This window comes from Moschus berezovskii, chromosome 12 (genome assembly GCF_049115385.1).
Source record: "Moschus berezovskii isolate FMDL1 chromosome 12, NW_MosBer_1.0, whole genome shotgun sequence".
NCBI classification, from domain to species: Eukaryota; Metazoa; Chordata; class Mammalia; order Artiodactyla; family Moschidae; genus Moschus; species Moschus berezovskii.
The window spans coordinates 26,442,651-26,464,017 of NC_142471.1; the positions used below are offsets into that span (position 1 = coordinate 26,442,651).

Below are 21,367 nucleotides of genomic sequence, written 5' to 3' on the forward strand. Positions count from 1 at the left end.
CATTTCTCCTGGACTTGGAGAGAAGATGGGGTTGTGCTGAGAAGGGAGCTAAAAATAATGATGACTTGAGATGGCCTCTGAGCAGTGGTTCTCAAAGTGAGGTCCCCAGACCAGCAGTAACAGCAGCCCCAAGGAGCTTGTTAGAAACGTGCACTCTTGGGGTGGGGCCAGTGGGTGACTCTGACAAACAGCTAAGATGCTGAACCACAGACCAGCAGTGGTTCTCCAAACATGGGACCCAACGGCTAGTTTTTGTAATAAACACTTAGTAATGCCCTGTTTGGGCTTCCCAGGTGGCACTAATGGTAAATAACTCGCCTGCCAATTCAGGAGATGTAAGAGATGCGAGTTTGATCCCTGAGTTGGGAAGATCTACTGGAGGAGGGCATGGCAACCCACTCCAGTATTCTTGCCTGGAGAATCCCATGCACAGAGGAGCCTGGCAAGCTACAGTCCATGGAATCGCAAAGAGTCAGGCACCACTGAAGTGACTTAGCATACACAATACCCTATTGTTATTTGTTATTCCAAAATGACACTCACAGATGATATAACCTACCTACCTATACACCTAATTCCAAAACAAGTGGCATAATGATTTGAGATAAGTCAAAGTGTGAAAGTGAAAGTAGCTCAGTCGTGTCCGACTCTTTGCAATCCCATGCACTATACAGCCCATGAAATTCTCCAGGTCAGAATACCAAAGTGGATAGCCTTTCCCTTCTCCAGGGGATCTTCCCAACTCAGGGGTCGAACCCCGGTCTCCCGCGTTGCAGGCAGATTCTTTACTGGCTGAGCCACAAGGGAAGCCCAAGAATACTGGAATGGGTTCAGTTCAGTTCAGTTCAGTCGCTCAGTCGTGTCCGACTCTCCGCGACCCCATGAATCACAGCACGCCAGGCCTCCCTGTCCATCACCAACTCCCGGAGTACACTCAAACTCATGTCCACAGAGTCGGTGATGCCATCCAGCCATCTCATTCTCCGTCGTCCCCTTCTCCTCCCGCCCCCAACCTTTCCCAGCATCAGAGTCTTTTCCAGTGAGTCAACTCGTCGCATGAGGTGGCCAAAGTATTGCAGTTTCAGCTTTAGCATCAGTCCCTCCAATGAACATCCAGGATTGATCTCCTTTAGAATGGACTGGTTGGATCTCCTTGCAGTATAAGGGACTCTCAAGAGTCTTCTCCAACACCACAGTTCAAAAGCATCGATTCTTCGGCGATCAGCCTTCTTCACAGTCCAACTCTCACAACCATACATGACCACGGGAAAAACCATTGCCTTGACTAGACGGACCTTGGTTGGCAAAGTAATGTCTCTGCTTTTTAATATACTATCAAGGTTGGTCATAACTTTCCTTCCAAGGAGCAAGCGTCTTTTAATTTCATGGCTGCAATCAGCATCTGCAGTGATTTTGGAGCCCAAAAAAACAAAGTCTGACACTGTTTCCACTGTTTTTCCATCTATTTCCCATGAAGTGATGGGACCAGATGCCATGATCTTTGTTTTCTGAATGTTGAGCTTCAAACCAACCTTTTCACTCTCCTCTTTCACTTTCATCAAGAGGCTTTTGAGTTCCTCTTCACTTTCTGCCATAAGGGTGGTGTCATCTGCATATCTGAGGTTATTGATATTTCTCCCAGCAATCTTGACTCCAGCTTGTGCTTCTTCCAGCCCAGCGTTCCTCATGATGTACTCTGCATATAAGTTAAATAAGCAAGGTGACAATATACAACCTTGACGTACACCTTTTCCTATTTGGAACCAGTCTGTTGTTCCATGTCCAGTTCTAACTGTTGCTTCCTGACCTGCATACAGGTTTCTCAAGAGGCAGGTCAGGTGGACTGGAATGGGTAGCCTATCCCTTTTCCAGTGGATCTTCCCAACCCAGGAATGGAACTGGGGTCTTCTGCATTGCAGGTGGATTCTTTCCCAACTGAGCTATGAGGGAAGCCCTTGATTTGAGATAAAGGGAGAAATAAGATAAAATGATTTATAACCATATACTGTATTTCAACATTTACATGCTTAGGTGCTAGATAGAAACAGCAGAAGACAGCAAAGTTGATCAGGTGTTTGCACTGCCAGGGGCTTCTGTTACCTAGGAGGGGTGTTGTGTGGGCAACTTGCATAGCATGGGCAGACTTTTTGCCAGGGACATGGTTTTTAAAATGGTGAACAATTCTTGATAAAGTTCCAAACAAAATTGAATATAATTATTTCTTGCTACTACTGCTACTGCTAAGTTGCTTCAGTCGTGTCCGACTCTGTGTGACCCCATAGACGGCAGCCCACCAGGCTTCCCCGTCCCTGGGATTCTCCAGGCAAGAACATTGGAGTGGGTTGCCATTTCCTTCCCCAATGCGTGAAAGTGAAAAGTGAAAGTGAAGTTGCTCAGTTGTGTCCAACTCTTCGCGACCCCATGGACTGCAGCCTACCAGGCTCCTCCGCCCATGGGATTTTCCAGGCAAGAGTACTGGAGTGGGGTGGCATCGCCTTCTCTGTAATTATTCCTTAGTTTACCTATTTCTGTAGAATTCAATGTAGAGTAAAGCCAAGCAGAAAACACTGATTTTTATGTCCCTGGAGTTAGGCTTCAGGCTCAGATAATTATGGATGAGTTATCACCCATCCAGATGCCCGGGGGACATCTAACAAGCAGGTAGTCTGGGTGGCTGTCCCTCGAGAAGGATTGCCCTGAGCTCTGTAGTCCTTCAGCCCCCACCCCTATCTCTGTGACAAGCATAAGTTCCACCACAATGTCAGCAGGCTCTCTAGGGAACAGTACTACCTGTTGAAAGGCTTCCCCGGTAGCTCAGCTGGTAAAGAATTCGCCTGCAATGTGGGAGACCTGGGTGTGATCCCTGGGTTGGGAAGATCCCTTGGAAAAGGGGACAGCTACCCCAGTATTGTGGCCTGGAGAATCCCATGGACAGGAGCTTGGCAGTCCAGGGGGTCGCAAAGAGTCGGACACGACTGAGCAACTTTCACTTTCTGTTGAGACCCTGTGGTTTAGAGTCAACTTCTCAGGTTGCATATGAGAAACTAGGGCCCGGAGAGGCTGAGGGATTCGCCTGGGCCTGGGATGAGTGGCAGAGCTGGGGCTGGGCTGCCAGGCGGGTGCTCAGCCAGGCTCCTCCCCGCAGCGCCTCAGCGTGCAGAACGTCATCTACGTGCGGGGCTGCACCAACGCCGTGCTCATCTGGTTCACGGACAACTACACCATCATGGCGGGCCTCCTGCTGGGCATCCTGCTCCCCCAGGTGGGCCGGTCCGCCCTCCACCAGGGAAGGGCGCGGGGGTGGGGTGGGCAGACTGAGGGCCGGGATGGTGTGTGGCTTGGTGATTACAGAGTGCAGAGGAGGGACAAAACTAGGGTGGAGCGGGCCCGGGTACGCTGGGCTCAGACGAGGGCTGGGGGTTGGAAAGAGGGCGATTGGCCCAGATCGTGAGTGACACCACCCCGCCCCTTCTCCTCAGTTCCTGGGAGTGCTGCTGACATTCCTGTACATCACCCGGGTGGAGGACATCATCACGGAGCACTCTGTCACCGACGGGCTCCTGGGGCCCGGCACCAAGCCCGGCGTGGAGGCGGCAGGCACGGGGTGCTGCATGTGTTACCCCATTTAGGGCCGTGGCCTGGGCATCGGCTCCAGAAGGGCCGTGACAGGACAGCTCTGCTGAGGCCACATCGTAGGGCGGATGGGGGGCTGGACAGGCCTGTGGCTCCTCTCGCCATACTCGGCGCTGACCAAAGCCCCGGCTGTGTTTGCTCAGGACTCCCGGACCACTGCGTGTCGGGAGGCAGAGCCACTCCGCAGCTGCGGGACTCTGTGCCTGCCCACCCTGCTGGGCGTGGGGAACCGGGCGCCCCTTCTCCAGGCTCCGGCTGCTGGGAAGGGGTAGCTCAGTGCTGGGCTTCAGGCCCACTTCATTTCGGTAGTGCCTTGGCCTTGGGGTTTGGGCCCTTGAAGGCAGTTTTGTACTGACTTGTAATCGGGGAGCGAGGAGACACGCGTGCCCCGTGGTGACGGAGGGGAGGGGTACAGCCCCCGGCCCCCTGTCCTGCGGCCTCACTCCTGAGGCCAGGGTGGGCCTGTTTCTCAGCCTCCCAGGTGCCTTGAGCCCTCCCCAGGGCTGCTGCTTTGCTGACCTGTTTTTTTACATGATTTTTGTAACATTCATTTTGTACACAGTTAATAGGACTTTCCGACTAATCAAAGCTGGGTGTTCCCTGCCCCCTTACAGTCTTCCCTCTCCAAGCCAGTTCATTAATCAGACAATAAAGATGTGATTTTTTTTTTTTCTTCTGGTTTTTCATTTGTGCTGTTTGGGTCAAGGGTGGGTGAAGAAAACCTCAGGTTGGGCTTGGAAGTCCCTCATTGGTGCCAAGATGGAAGGGGAGCCATCCTGGAGCCAAGATTTGGGAAGTAGGAGACACCGAGGCTGGGAGGAGGAAGGCCCACCGGCTCCCTGCTTGGAAACACCTCCCCCATCCTTTGGTGTTGTTGCTTCAGGAAATGGCTTTTCCCAGCTGTGCTTGTGGGCAGGGCAGGGAGCCTCTCCTGCCTGTCATTCCTGCTGAGAATTCACTGTGGGACCTCAGGGAAAGAGGCAGTGACGACAACCTGTTTTACAGACTGGGAAACTGAGGCCAAGCCACCGTGGCATGAGTCTCCACTTCAGGAAGTGGAACAGATTGGAACTGGGAAAGTCAGGAGTCCAGGAGGGAGCAGTGCTCACAGATCCGCCTGTGGCCATTGGGCTATAGAACTAAAATGATTCTCCTGCTGTAAACAGCCCATTGTTCCCAGGGCCTGGGGTGGGGCTGGACATTGTGCACCATTAGCAAAGGGTGGTGGGTGCTCGTCGCCCCCTGCCGGAGACGGCAGGACCTGCATGGATCAGTCCTCCTAAGACCTGGGTTCTAGATTTGCTCTGAGGTTCTTTGTAGCCAGAGCAACAGAAATAAACAGCATGAGCCCCAAACCTGAAGAAATCAGCTTAAGAGTGTTAAGGGAACTGCCCATCACACCAAGCATTTACATAGTGGCCATATGTACAAGCCTGCATTGTTTGACATGTGGGAAAGGGCAGAAGAGGGCTATTTTTAAAAGGATAGAATAATAAGCACATCAGTGAGCACACTCTCAGAAACTTGTCTAAACACAGATATCAACTCCTTTCACCCTGACAGCTGTGTGTGGTAATTCTTGTTATCTCCATTTTATTGATGGAGACACTGCGGCATGTTGTGGTTAAGAAACTTGCCCAAGGCACATGCTGGTAAGTGTCAAAGTTATGATGTAAGCCTGGGTGGAATCTCCCTTGCGCTCAGCCCCTCTGTCCCACTGCCTCCATTGCCTCGTGTGGACACATTGTACTAAGCATGAGAAACCAGTGATAGTTGCTACCACAGCTGTCTCCGACGGGTGGAGATTGCAGCCACTGCTGGAGTCTCTGCCTGGTCCCCATTTTGACCAATGCACCCAAGACCAGGTCAGACTCTGTGGCTGGTGGCCTCACGGCTGTTCTCCAAGGCTTCTCTTTGTGCCCAGCGAGGGTGGCAGCTGCCTCGGGGACAGCAAGATGGCAGAGGTGCTGAAGAGGCTGGGACAGCACAGAGTCTGCTTATCCAAAGTCGTGTTGCCCTGGTGCTTGTAAACTCCTGGTTACCTTGTCCCTGCTCTTTTCACCGCTGCTTACCAATACCCCCAGCTCCCACTGCTGCTTCTGTGGATAAGGGATTACAGATTGGTGCCCACAGGTGGCTGAGCTGCTGTGGACTCTTAGCTCTTCTTTTCCTTCCAAACCTCAGCCACTCACGTCTCCAGAAAGCAGACAGAAGCCGCAGAGAGGACTTTTTCAGTCCTGTGGTTGGGGTGCCCCTGATTTGCACCCTTTGTGCTTCCAAAGCAGTTACATCATCCTGACCTTTCATCACACAAGGATGGAAGAATGACCTTCAGAATGAGTCCTTTTCCCTCACCATGGCACACAGACGAAATGATGATCTTAATGCAGCCTGCAATATCCGTGAAACTGGGGGAGATTTGTAGGCTTTGGTTTTGGACTTTTTTTGTTGTAATATATTTATAAGAAAAAACAGTAAAATGCATTAAGGAAGATTGGGTTTGTATAAAAATTGCAAATACAATATTCTCCAAACTTATTTTTAACAGTGTATTGAGATATATTCAACCTAAAATAAACCACACATATTTCAAGTGATAAATATATCACTAATGAAATCATCGCCACAGTCAAGATAATGAACAAACCTATCATGCTGAAAAATCTCCTCCTGCCCCTTGGTGATGCTTTCCTTACAGCCCTCCTCACCACCCCCATCCCATCTCCAGACGACCTTGGATCAACTTTATGTCTTTATACCCTATTTTATATTTTCCAAAATTTTATATAATGGATTCATACAGCGTAGACTCTTTTTTTTGTCTGCATTTTTTTTGCTCAGCATAGTTATTTTGAACTTTATCCATTTCATGGCATAAATCAGTAGTCCATTCCTTTATATTGCTGAGTAGTATTCCTTTGTGTGGATATGCCATAGCTTATCCATTCATCTATTGATGGACATTAGTATTGTTTCCAGTTTTTGGCTGTTGCTAATACAAATAAAAGCTACTATAACCTTTCATGTACCTTTTCATATACATATATACTTTCATTTCCCATGGGTAAATATCTCAGAGGGGAATAGCTAGATCATATGCTAAGTGTATATGTAGGTTTATAGGAAACTGCCAAAATATTTTCCAAAGTGATTGCTTGATTTTATATCCCCACTACAGTGTAGAGTCCCAGTTCCTCTACCTCCTTGCCAGTATTTGGTATGGCCAGTCTTTTAAATTTTGGTCATTCTAATGTGTGTGTGATGGTAAATCATTGTGGTCTTATTTTGCATTTCCTTTTTTGTCTATATATAAATAGACATATATATAATTGAAGCATAGTTGGTTTACAATATTGTGTTAGTTTCAGGTATATAGCACAGTTATACACATATAACTGATAATATAGTCTAATATAAATATATTGCTTTTCAGATTCTTTCCCCTCACAGGTTATTACAAAATTATTGGGTAGAGTTTCCTGTGCTATACAATAGGTTGATTAGATGTTTTATATTCAGAAAACTAAGATCATGGCATCTGGTCCCATCACTTCATGGGAAATAGATGGGGAAACAGTGGAAACAGTGTCAGACTTTATTTTGGGGGGCTCCAAAATCACTGCGGATGCTGATTACAGCCATGAAATTAAAAGACACTTACTCCTTGGAAGGAAAGTTATGACTAACCTAGACAGCATATTAAAAAGCAGAGACATTACTTTGCCAACCAAGGTGTGTCTAGTCAAGACTATGGTTTTTCCAGTGATCATGTATGGATGTGAGTTGGACTGTGAAGAAAGCTGATTGCCAAAGAATTGATGCTTTTGAACTGTGGTGTTGGAGAAGACTCTTGAGAGTCCCTTGAACTGCAAGGAGATCCAACCAGTCCATCCTAAAGGAGATCAGTCCTGAATATTCATTGGAAGGACTGATGCTAAAGCTGAAACTCCAATAGTTTGGCCACCTCATGCGACGAGTTGACTCACTGGAAAAGACTCTGATGCTAGGAGGGATTGGGGGCAGGAGTAGACGGGGACGACAGAGAATGAGATGGCTGGATGGCATCACCAACTCGATGGACATGAGTTTGAGTGAACTCCAGGAGTTGGTGATGGACAGGGAGGCCTGGCATGCTGTAATTCATGGGGTCGCAAAGAGTCTGACACGACTGAGCAACTGAACTGAACTGAACTGATATAGTAGTGTGTGTATGTTAATCCCAACTTCCTAATTTATCCTTCCTTCCCCCCACCCCCTATCTCTGAGAAGATGACTCCTTCTTTGGGTGACTTCTCTCCAGGCAGAGTGTCAATTAAGTAACAACTGCTGTTTTTTCATGTTTGTTATTCACCAGCTGTGTGCTCATCTCTTCACCTGTAATAATGGTGTATAATAACCATGCTATGGAAAAAGGGATTGGGATAAGAAGGGCTGAGGAACATGTCTAGGGTCCCCCATCTAGTAAGTGGTACTGCCAAGATTTGAAAACATGTGTGAGCCTGGCATTGGAAATCGTCCCTACCATTCTGGCCTCATCCTTGAAGCTTGCTGGCATCAGCAGGTCCCTGGACTTACCCAGTTCATGCTTAACTCACATGGTTCTACCTGTCGTCTCACCAGGAAGACCCAGCTCTCAACTCTTCCACATTCCCTCTCCCCGTTTTCTTAGTGTCTCACTTCATTTCTGTGCGTTCGGTTCAGTTCACTCACTCAGTCGTGTCCGACTGTTTGTGACCCCATGACTGCAACACGCCAGGCCTCCCTGTCCATCACCAACTCCCGGAGTTCACTCAAACTCATGTCCATCGAGTCAGTGATGCCATCCAGCCATCTCATCCTCTGTCATCCCCTTCTCCTCCTGCCCCCAATCTCTCCCAGCATCAGGGTCTTTTCCAATGAGTCAGTTCTTCACATCAGGTGGCCAAAGTATTGGAGCTTCAGCTTCGGCATCAGTCCTTCCAGTGAATATTCAGGACTGATTTCCTTTAGGATGGACTGGTTGGATCTCCTTGCAGTCCAAGGGACTCTCAAGAGTCTTCTCCAGCACCACAGTTCAAAAGCATCAATTCTTCGGCGATCAGTTTTCTTTATAGTCCAACTCTCATATCCATGCATGACCACTGGAAAAACCATAGCTGTGATTAGATGGACCTTTGTTGGCAAAGTGATGTGTCTGCTTTATAATATGCTGTCTAGGTTGGTCAGAGCTTTTCTTCCAAGAAGCAAGCCTCTTTTAATTTCATGACTGCAGTCACCATCTGCAGTGATTTTGGAGCCCGAAATAAAGTCTGTGACTGCTTCCATTGTTTCCCCATCTATTTGCCACGAAGTAATGGGACCGGATGCCATGTGTGTAGAAAGACTTATTTTTATGGTTACCTATTTTGCAAATGGAGAAAACTGAGGCCAGGCTAGTAATTGTATACCAAGTGGCTTCACCAGGAACCCCAGAACCTGGGTCCTTCCATGCCTCTGCCCTGCCTACCACCCCCCTGGGGCCTGGGACTTGCGCAATAATAAGGGGTTGATGGCTCTGGTGCCCAGGTCCTGTTTTCCCACAGCCTGAGCCCTTGGAGAGAGACTGATTTGCAATCCTGAGAGCCCCGGAAGGCAGAAAGCACGTCTCCTGGCAGGCCGCATGTTGCCAGTAGGTGGCGCTGCAGGCCCGCCTCTTGGCGCCCAGCACGCAGACTCCGCAGCTCTCGCTGCACACCCCGGAGAGCCGGACAGCCGCGCTGGCGCTGTGGCGGTTGCTGGAGTGTGCCCCTCAGTCCCTACCTCAAGGAGCGGGCCAAAAGGTGAGCGAGTCTAAAATACCGGTCTCTGCGTATCGCTGTTGTTGTTCAGTGGCTCAGTGTGTCCGACTCTGCGACCCCGTGGACTGCATCACTCCAGGCTGCCCAGTCCTTCACTAACTCCTGCAGCTTGCTCAAACACATCCGTTGAGTCGGTGATGCCATCCAACCATCTCATCCTCTGTCGTCCCCTTCTCCTCCTGCCCTCAATCTTTCCCAGCACCAGGGTCTTTTCCAGTGAGTTGGCTCTGTGCATCAGGTGGCCAAAGTATTGCAGCTTCAGCATCAGCATCAATCTTCCAATGAATACTCAGAGTTGATTTGCTTTACGATTGACTGGTTTGATCTCCTTGCTGTCCAAGGGACTCTCAACAAATAATCGTTAACTGAGAAACAGAGGCTGGATACTAACAAGAGGTTTCTATTACTGACCGTCCTTTGGACACTATGTGTGTGTGCGTATGGGCGGGGTGTATGCTGTGCTGAGCACACTCTAGTCTTCATCCTCTTTAGTCCTTGCAGCAGGGAAGCAGGCTCTTTATTCCCATTTTGCAGGTGAGGAAACTGGGGCTGAGTCAGTTAGTGGTAATAGAGGGAAGAACCAGGATTTGAAGCACTCTGCCCGCATCCTCTCAGGATCGCCTGTTGGTCCAGTGCTGCTTCCTTGTCCACCTCAACCGGGACCCCAGGTGAAGTCCCACTACCCTGCTCCACCAGCACAGCCTCGGCCCCCCCAACATTGTGTGACCACCAGAGGGAGGCCTCGGCCTTTAGGTGGCTGCAGAAGGGCCTCACGTAAGGCCCTTGGAGGCTGGCGGTCACCTATATGCCAGAGAGAGGCCGTGAGGCAGTAGGACTCTGGAGGGCAGTTTCTATCTGTGCAAGGATGATAATTGCTTCTGCCCAGGTGAAGGGGAGGCCATGCATGCCAAGTTGCTGCTCTGCAAGGGCTCTGCAGCTAACCCTGCCCCAAGTCCTTGCCCCTCGCCCTGAGCAGGCACACTGACAAGCAGCAGTCTTAATTGTGGCCACCACATGTTTTATCTGTTTACCTGATTTGTTTTGCTGTTACCAGTCTCTCCCACTGACAGGCAGGGTTTTGCCTGCATCATGCACTGCTGTCTGCCCAGCGCTTAGATCAAGATGCCTTGTGCGTGGTGGCTTCTCAGACAGCAGGTGTTGGCCAAGGGATAGTAAGTGACCTGGAGCATGGGGCACCTGTGCTCGGCGGGACCCCTAGGACTCAGTGGACACCACCCCCCCAACTTGTGAACCCCAGAGGGCCAGGCTTGGTGCATTGCACTGTTGTACAGGTTGTTGGGCTGGGGCTGGTCACATCTTTGTCCCTCTCAGGGCTTCTCTCTCCTCCTTTCTGGAGGAGCATCTAAAGGTTTTCAGGCGTGGTGGCTCAGGGGGTGGCTATGCCAGAGGCAAGGATGACCTTTCATGCCACCTGTCACTGGTCATGGCTTGCCACTTCCTCCCTCTTCCTGCTCCTGTATCCTTTCCTCTGTCTATCAAAGTGGACATGCTATGGCTTCCTCTCCCCCTTCCAATATCCAGTGAAAACCTCCATACAAATAGAAATATGTCTGCATAAATTTAAGAAACTAAGCCTGGGCTTGAGGCAGATTTTGTAGCAACTTCTAGCAAGGACCCAGACTGAGACACCATTAGCCAAGAGCTGGTGGGGCTTGGCCTCCTGGATGGGGCTTTTATGATTTGGCCTTAGCTGTCCTTCTGATGCTGATGGGTAATGCTGGGGAGCCTTTAGCAGTGGAGATTTCTTCAAAATCATTTGGACCCTGCTGGCAGCCAAGGTGGGTCTCAGAAACCAACTCCATTAAGAAGAGCCACCCACAGGCTCCTGAACCACGTTGCCTGGAGAACTAGAACTGGGTCTCTAAGCCAGAAGGGAAAACAGCCCATGGAGAATATTGGCCAGAGCTTGGCTGGGTACCACATAACCCCACATCTTCCACCTTAGATCTGTGAGGGAGATTCTGCCTGGGTCTGGGGGTCCTAAGTGGGAGCTGGGACAATCCATGCATCCAACAAAAGGCCCATAGAAAGAACTCTTCATTAGAGGAGAAGTCACCAGAAGGAAAATGTGGGCCTATGAAATAATATACAGCCAAAAGGAAGGGAGGACGAGAAGGCAGGGCTTATGTCTTATAATAACTGTAACTCTAGCACCTCATAAGACCCACACAGATTCTGCTCAATAATATGTTAAGTGAATATGTGACTCAAGAGTGTAACCTTCCTCAGCCATGGATTTTACTGGCAAAATTAGAATATTTGGACTTCAGGCTGTATATAAGGTACAAGAGAATACAGCTTCTATTAAAAAAGGGCAATTCATGGGAAGAGGTCTGATAAACAAAAAATACAGGAGCTGAGTTACAATTTGCACTGGATGCAATAAGTAGTAGACCTGAAAGTACAAAAATCAAAGGAGAGGTGGAAAGGGTCAGATGGAGAGGCATTCCCAGGATGCAAAGGAAAAGGGTAAGGACAGAGCATTGTGAAAACACACAGGGATGGGGACCACGGAAGCCTCACCGAGGGACAGGCGTTCTCTGCCTCCCCCTTCCCCGCACCACACATGCAAGCACACGCAACGGGAAACAGGCAATAAACCTATGAAAGAAGTAAACTCTCGATTGAAAAAAGAAAAAGACACAATAAAGGTAAAAACGTGCAGTTCTGGCACTTCTTTCACTTTCTCCAGTGCTTATAATGTGAGAATATTTATGAGTTCTCTGGATAAAGAGAGAAGGCTCCCAGACCCTGGTTTCAGGGACGAGAATGGGTGAGCCCTAGATGCTCCGGTAGGTGCCCTAGGAATGGTGACAAGGATGTCCATGAAGTGCTGTCTGTAACAGTGAAAAGTGGGAAACCACGTGAGTGTTCCCCAAAAGGGAGTGAATTCCTAGCAGGTGGTGTGTCCTTGCAGTGGACTCACACCACTTTGAATGAAGGAACCAAAGCTCTATGTGTTAGAGCGGAAGAATACAGCGTTGAATGGAAAAGTTAGCTGCATAATGACACATAGAAAACAAGGATAGATTGCTTATGGCTATCCACATAAGTAAAAGTATAAAAGTGAGGAATGGGTGGAGATAGGTCAAAATCATGAGACTCTTAAGGGGCAAAGGAAATGGGGTGGGGACCAAATAGAATTCAACCTTTTCTGTACAAGCTTATTTATTTTCTTTAAAGTTGGAAAGAAAAATGTTCAAATGTGAGTATTTGTCCATTTGGGATATCCATAGATGAAAATTTATGTTATTCTCAGTAGCTGTCTTTTTTTTTTTTAGTTGAAGTATACTTAATCTGGACTTCCCTGGTGGCTCAGAGCATAAAGAACCCGCTTGCCAGTCAGTGTAAGAGACGTGGGTTCAATCCCTGGGTCCAGAAGATCCCCTGGAGAAGGGTATGGCAACCCACTCCAGTATTCTTGCCTGGCGAATTCCATGGACAGAGCAGCCTGGCGGGCTAGAGTCCATGGGGTCACAAAGAGTCAGACATGACAGAGTGATTAACACTTTTTTCAATGTCAATGTACGAGCATCTTTTCATGTGCTTGTTGGCTATCTGCATATCTTTGAAGAAGTGTCTGTTTATATCTTCTGCCCATTTTTGATTGGATTGTTTGTGTTTTTTTGATCTTGATTTGCGTGAGTTGTTCATATATTTTGGATATTAACCCCTTCTTGGTTGCATCATTTGCAGATACTTTCTGCCTAGAATGGTTGATAGGTTGTCTATAGGTTGTCTTTTCTTTTTGTTGCTGGCTTACTAAGCTGTGCAAAACTTTTTAAGTTTGATTAGGTCCCATCTGTTTATTTTTGCTTTTATTTCTTTTGCCTTGAGAGACTGATCTGAGAAAATATTGCTAAGAATTATATCTGAGAATGTTTTGCCCGTGTTCTCTTCTAGGAGTTTTATGATGTCATGTTTTATATTTAGGTGTTTAAACTATTTTGAGTTCATTTTTGTGTCTGGTGTGGAGGATATTCTTTTGCATGTGGATATCCAGTTTTCCCAAAGTATACTGTTGAAAAGATTGTCCTTTCCTTACTGAATAGTCTTGCATCCTTATGGAAAATCTATTGACTTTATATGACAGGGTTTTTCCCAGGTTCTCTACTTTATTTGCTTGGTTTGTACATCTGTCCTTCTGCTAGTACTACACTGTTTTGATCATGGTAGCTTTGTAGTAAGCTTTGAAGTCAAGAAGTATGAGTCCTTCAACATTGTTCTTTTTCAAGATTATACAGGCTACGTGGGGTCACTTTTCAGTACTTTTTAACTTTTCAAAAGAAAAAGCACAAGACTGATGGGTAAACTCAGAATTTACTCTGTACTAGCCTGGTGGGCTTCCATCTATGGGGTCACACAGAGTCGGACACGACTGCAGTGACTTAGCAGCAGCAGCAGCAGCAGGCAAAAATTTAAGAAGGAAATCCACAACCTGGTGGATGTTTTAAGTACAAGACATATTAAAAAAAAACTCTAAGTATATAAGCAGAAAATAAAAGTTATCCACAAATTAACAAAATCAGGGTGACTTTACTTGATGGTTTAGTATCAGGAGATTTAGTTGTGTCAATAGATCAAGTCCGATACCTATTTCTAGAAGAAAAACTTCTTTCTTATGAAGAACATAGAAAAGTCATAAACTTTTGCCAAATTGCACAGCAGCAAAAACTTATAAAATTACAAACAAAACTTAAAAAATAAAGAACTAAAAAAAAAAAACCCTCACAATCATGTGGGTGATCTAAACAGAAAGCTGTTAGAATATGACAATTCAGTAAATAAAAAAAGGCAAGGGAATGGAGGATTTGAATAATTATAATAATAAGATCATATATAGATGTATCTTATATGTGTAAATGCATTTTATATGTACATATATATGCATCTCACATTATTTTGTCTTATATAAAACTATATTAAACACTAACAAAAGTTTATTGTTCACTTTATCAAAAAAACAACCTTAATAAGTTTCAAAAAGTAGAGGTTTCTTTAGGCCATATTCACTTACCTTAATTCATTGTAATGATAGCTGAATGGTGAAAAGATTACTTTAAAAAGAGTGTAACTAATTTAAAAAATAATAAATACTTTAAAACTAACCCCTCAAAGGGTAAATCAAACTGGAAATTTTAAATTAATAATACAAGGGGAACAAATTATATAAGACTTACCAGATACATTTAAGACTCTTCACAAGAGAAAACATATATTGTTGGCAATTTGATCTCTGGTTCCTCTGTCTTTTCTAAATCCAGCTTGAACATCTGGAAGTTCTTGGTTCACTTATGTTGAATTAAAATAGAGAACAATAAAGGAAATAAAATAGGACAGCATAGGGAATTTTTAAAAAGTAAAAAGTTGAATAATAGAAAAAATTATAAAAATATTAACAAAAATCAATTTTAACTTTTATAAAAAAATTAACCTCTGACAAGCCTGATTAAGATTGGGAGATTAGATGAGAAGTTGAAATCTACAACATTAAGAACAAGAGATATGATACAACCACAAATATGAAAAGAGATGAAAAGAATTATAAATGAATATGACATGCAACTGTAGCCAGAGAGCTCCAGAAAAGCATCTACTTCTGCTTTATTGACTCTGCCAAAGTCTTTGACTGTGTGGATCACAACAAACTGTGGACAATTCTTAGATGGGAATACCAGACCACCTGACGTGCCTCCTGAGAAATCTGTATGCAGGTCAAGAGGCAGCAGTTAGAACTGGACATGGAACAACAGACTGGTTCCGAACTGGGAAAGGAGTACGTCAAGGCTGTATATTGTCACCCTGCTTATTTAACTTATATGTGGAGTACATCAGGATAAGGCAGTGGCACCCTACTCCAGTACTCTTGCCTGGAGAATCCCAGGGACAAGGGAGCCTGGTGGGCTGCTGTCTATGGGGTCACACAGAGTTGGACACGACTGAAGCAACTTAGCAGCAGCAGCAGAGTACATCATGAGAAACACTGGACTGGATGAAGCGCAAGCTTGAATCAAGATTGCCAGGAGAAATATCAATAACCTCAGATATGCAGATGACACCACCCTTATGGCAGAAAGCGAAGAAAAGCTAAAGAGCCTCTTGATGAAAGTGAAAGAAGAAAGTGAAAAAGTTGGCTTAAAACTCAACATTCAGAAAACTAAGATCATGGCATCTGGTCCCATCGCTTCATGGCAAGTAGATGGGGAAACAATGGAAACAGTGACGGACTTTATTTTTTAGGGCTCCAAAATCACTGCAGATGGTGAGTTCAGCCATGAAATTAAAAGATGCTTGCTCCTTGGAAGAAAAGTTAGGACCAACCTAGACAGCATATTAAAAAGCGGAGACATTACTTTGCCAACAAAGGTCCGTCTAGTCAAAGCTGTGGTTTTTCCAGTGGTCATGTATGGATGTGAGAGTTGGACCATAAAGAAAGCAGAGCACCAAAGAATTGATGCTTTTGAACCTGTAGTGTTGGAGAAGACTCTTGAGAGTCCCTTGAACTGCAAGGAGATCCAGCCAGTTCATCCTAAAGGAGATCAGTCCTGAATATTCATTGAAAGGACTGATGCTGAAGCTGAAACTCCAATACTTTGGCCACTTGAAGTGAAGAACTGACTCATTGGAAAAGACCCTGATGCTGGGAAAGATTGAAGGCAGGAGGACAGAGGATGAGACGGTTGGATGGCATCACTGACTCTATGGACATGAGTTTGAGTAAAGTCTGGAAGTGTGATGGACAGGGAAGCCTGGCGTGCTGCAGGCCATGGGATCACAAAGAGTCAGACATGACTGAGTGACTGAACTGAATTGAATAGCAATACATTTAAAGAACAAGAGAAATGAATGAATTTTCAGAAGAGTATAAATTACCAATACTCATTCAAAAAGAAAAGAAAACTTTGCTAGATCCATAACAATATGCAAGATTAAAGTGTGATTAAAAGTCTGTGTATTAAACGTCTGTAAAATTAAAAGATGCTCCTTGGAAGGAAAGCTATGACAAACCTAGACAGTGTATTAAAAAGCAGAGACATCACTTTACTGACAGAGGTCTGTATAGCCAAAACTATGGTTCTTGCAGTACTCATGTACGGTTGAAAGAGTTGGACCATAAAGAAGGCTGAGCATCGAATTGATGCTTTCAAATTGTGGTGCTGGAGAAGACTCTTGTGAGTCCCTTGGACTACAAGGATATCAAACCAGTCATTCCTAAAGGAAATCAGTCCTGGTTATTCATTGGAAGGACTAATGCTGAAACTGAATTTCCAATACTTTGGCCACCTGATGCAAAGAGCTGACTCATTGGAAAAGACTCTGATGCTGGGAAAGATTTAAGACAAAAGGAGAACGGGGCAGCAGAGGATGAGATGGTTAGATAACATCACTGACTTAATGGACCTGGATCTGAACAAACTCCAGGAGACAGTGAAGGATGGGGAGCCTGGCACGATGCAGTCCATAGGGTTGCAGAGTCAGACATGACTTAGCAACTAAACAAGAACTACAGAAAGTCTATGACTTAGTACAATTCAGTAATAAAAGACAAATAACACAATTTAAAAATGGCAGATTCTAAACAGACATTTCTCCAAGGATGGTATGTAAATAGCCAGCAAGCATATGAAAAGATGCTCAATGTCATTAGTCATCAGGGAAATATGAATCAAACTGCAATGAGAGGCCACCTTCACACCCACTAGGATGGCTAGAATCAAAAAGTCAGATAATATTAAAAACAAATGTTGGTGAGAATATGGAGAAATTGGAACCCATATTCACTGCTGTGTGTTTGTGCACTAAGTCGCTTCAGTTGGATCTGACTCTTTGTGACCGCAAGGACTGTAGCCCACCAGGCTCCTCTGTCCAGGGGATTTCCCAGGTAAGAATACTGGAGTGGATTGCCATTTCCTTCTCCAGGGATCTTCCCAGCCAGGGACTGAACCCATGTCTCTTACGTCTCCTGCATTGATGGGTGGATTCTTTACCACTAGTGCAACCTGGGAAACCCAGAGTTACCCTGCTGCTGCTGCTGCTGCTACATCACTTCAGTCGTGTCCGACTCTGTGCGACCCCATAGATGGCAGCCCACCAGGCTCCCCTGTCCCTGGGATTCTCCAGGCAAGAACACTGGAGTGGGTTGCCATTTCCTTCTCCGATGCATGAAAGGGAAAAGTGAAAGTGAAGTCGCTCAGTCGTGTCCGACCCTTAGCGACCCCAGGGACTGCAGCCTTCCAGGCTCCTCCATCCATGGGATTTTCCAGGCAAGAGTAGTGGTGTGGGGTGCCATTGCCTTCATGACCTAGTAATTCTACTCCTAGGTATATACCCAAAAGAAATGAGACACAAAAACTTGTATATGAAAATTTATGGCAGCATTGTTCATAATCGCCAACAGGTGGAAACAACCCAAATGTCCATTGATAGATGAATAGATAAAATGTATTATATCCGTATAATAGAATGCTATTTAGCCATAAAAAGTAATACATTCTGATACGGGCTACAACATGGATAAACTTTTAAAACATTATGTCAGATGAAAGAAACCAGTCCCAGAAGATCATATAGTTACGTGGTTTGATTAATGTGGAATGTTTAGAATAGGAAAATCTACAGAGACAGAAAGTAGTTAAGGGGTTGCTGAGGATTAGGGGTGGGGGTACTTGAGTTAGGGGGTGATAGTTGAAGGGTACGGGGTTTCTTTCTGAGGTGTCAAAATGTTTTAAAGTGACTGTGATCATGGTTGCTAAAACCCACTGAATCATGTACTTTAAATGGATGACTCATATGCTAATGAATTCAGTTCAATTCAGTTCAGTCACTCAGTCGTGTCCGACTCTTTGCGACCCCATGAATCACAGCACGCCAGGCCTCCCTGTCCATCACCAACTCCTGGAGTTTACTCAAACTCATGTCTATTGAGTCGGTGATGCCATCCAACCATCTCATCCTCTGTCGTCCCCTTCTCCTCCTGCCCCCAATCCCTCCCAGCATCAGGGTCTTTTCCAATGAGTCAGTTCTTCACTTCAGGTGGCCAAACTATCGAAGTTTCAGCTTTAGCATCAGTCCTTCCAATGAATATTCAGGACTGATCTCCTTTAGGAGGAACTGGCTGGATCTCCTCGCAGTCCAAGGGACTCTCAAGAGTCTTATTCAACACCACAGTTCAAAAGCATCTATTCTTTGGTGCTTAGCTTACTTTATAGTCCAACTCTCACATCCATACATGACCACGGGAAAAACCATAGCCTTGACTAGATGGACCTTTGTTGGCAAAGTAATGTCTCTGCTTTTTAATATGCTATCTAGGTTGGTCATAACTTTCCTTCCAAGGAGTAAGCACCTTTTAATGTCATGGCCACAATCACCATCTGCAGTGATTTTGGAGCCCCCAAGAATGAAGTCTGACACTGTTTCCACTGTTTTCCCAACTATTTGCCACTATTTGCCATGAAGTGATGGGACCAGATGCCATGATCTTTCTGAATGTTGAGCTTTAAGCCAACTTTTTCACTCTCCTCTTTCACTTTCATCAAGAGGTTTTTTAGTTCCTCTTCACTTTCTGCCATAAGGGTGATCTCAATAAAACTGTTAAAAAAAAAACTATGACTTACAAGTGTATCAGGTCTAGATGATTTAACGTTGATTTTAGTATTAATACGGAGAAGGCAATGGCACCCAACTCCAGTACTCTTGCCTGGAAAATCCCATGGACGGAGGAGCCTGGTGCGCTGCAGTCCATGGGGTCGCACAGAGTCGGACACGACTGAAGCAACTTAGCAGCAGCAGCAGCACCTTAACTTCCCTCCTTTAATCTTAGGGGCTTAACACAACAGAAGTTTGTCTTTTACTCACATATAGACCTGGTGTTCCAGGTTGTTTGGTTGTTTCCCAATGGTAATTCAGGAATCCCTGGTTCTTCTATCCTGTGTCTCCACCATCTTTAATGGATAGCTACTGGGATTATTGCAATAGAAGACAGTGCAAGGAGGATGGAAAATTGGAGGTTTTCCCACCCCAGGACTGGAAGGGATCTGCTTTTGCCCCATTCCATTAGCACGAATTTAGTCTCTTGGCACCCTAACAGTAAGAGAGTCTGAGAAATGTGGTCTAGTGTAGGCCAGGTGGAAGAAATGTTGAGTTCTAACTAAATTTTTAAACATTGAACCATTTTTAACTCAGATTATTCCAGGTTATTTTAAAAGATTGATAACTCCTCCAATCTACTTTATAGGCAAGCATGATCTTAATAACAAAACTTGATGAATATGAACCAAATAACTAGAGACCAGTTGTACTTAAGAATATAGATGCAAGAATTCTGAGTACACAAAATTTTAAATTAGGAAATTTATCAACATTAAGTGAAGAATAATTTAAAAGACAAAGATCACACAATTTGATCAATATGGCCAAAAATACTACTGATTAAATTCCTACTATTGATAAATAGTGATCCCTAATAACAACTCTAACACAGGAATGCAAAGACTATCATTAAAGGCTTGGAGTGGAATAAAAATTGTTCAGGACAGGAACAATATAGATGATGTAAAGACTTGATCCAAGTAAAAATGGGGCAAGGGAGACAGAACTGGGAATCAGTAATCAACACATTGTATTTTTAACACTATATAAAAATGACAGAGTAGAAATTTATGTAGTAATAAAAACATTCTGAACCATGCCTTCTTCATAAGGTTCAGGAAAACTAAGTTTACATAGAAATAAACACTAAAGATATTGAGGTCAAATCTTGCTCGAATGTATTATAAGAAAAAAGAAAAGAGAACAAGGATCAGAATACTGTTGCTACCTCAACAAAAGCATAGCAGAAAGACAAACCTACACCAAAAAGTATACAACTGTAGCCTGTTATCTCAAAGTGGTTTAAAAAAATGCATTAAGAAATTGATATAAAACATGAAAGATCAACTTAAATTAGTATTAGAAAAATCTGAAATGTGATGGCAGAACTCCAGGAAAGAATTAGAAATAAAAGGAAAAACATCACTTCATAAATTAAGCCTAAAACAGAAGGAGCGTATTGAATAAACACAATAGACAATGTGTTTAAGAGAAACAAAAGTGACAGATATAAAAATGGAAGAAGATCCAACGTATCCCTGAAGAAGAGTACAGAATACTTAAGATTATTACTTAAGAAAACGTTCTTGAAGTAAAGATTAGAAGCTGTGTGTGAAGAAAAGAGCACACTGCCTATCTGAGGGTGTCAGCCCAGGATGAACTATGCCACACTGGACTATAGGAAAACCACTGGACTTCCTTGTCGCCGCTGTTCAGTCGCTGAGTCGTGTCTGACTCTTTGCGGCTCCATGGACTGTAGCACGCCAGGCTTCCCTGTCCTTCACGATTGTCACCAACATTCAGTCCGTAACAAGAATGGGCTGGAAAGAGTCTGATGAGGACTCGACAGGATTGGTGGTGGTTGGATGTGGGCAGGAGGAGGAGGTAGGGTTGAGGATGACTCCCTTGACCCCGGCTTTTCTGAGGGGGTGAGTAGTGGCCCTTCTGATAGGCAAAGGGCTAACAGAGGAGCAGAAGGTCTATTTAGAAGCTGTAGAGTGGTTTTAGCCACAGACTGTGCAGACAGACTGCCTGGGTGTGAATCCCGACTCCCTCACTTACCAGCTGTGGTGACCTTGTGCAGGTCCTGTAACTCGTCTCTACCCCGGGGGATGGGACAGTACCTCAGTCACAAGAGTGGGAGATCCCATGGAGGGCAGGTGCCCACGCAGACGGCCAGGACAGCGGGGCCCACAGGAAGCGCTCGGTCGTGTCAATCGCCATCATCTTTATGGTAATGCAGATGGTGCCACTAGAGAGGCTCCACGGGCAGCTGGCAGGAAAGGAGCTCCACTTCTGGAGGGAAT

The 21,367-nt window shown here is 45.3% G+C and overlaps 1 protein-coding gene across 4 annotated transcripts in view; it reads left to right on the plus strand.

The window, feature by feature from the left end:
• The window catches only part of TSPAN15 (tetraspanin 15), a 56,581-nt gene extending 52,277 nt beyond the window's left edge, over nucleotides 1–4,304 (plus strand). For all 4 annotated transcript variants that reach the window (XM_055425574.2, XM_055425572.2, XM_055425573.2 and 1 more), the window contains exons 7-8: nucleotides 3,146–3,262; nucleotides 3,480–4,304. In XM_055425574.2, coding sequence (XP_055281549.1) covers nucleotides 3,146–3,262; nucleotides 3,480–3,498 — 136 coding nt within the window. In that variant the 3' untranslated portion in view covers nucleotides 3,499–4,304. The remainder of the gene's footprint in view (nucleotides 1–3,145; nucleotides 3,263–3,479) is intronic.
• Nucleotides 4,305–21,367: the final 17,063 nt, after the last annotated feature.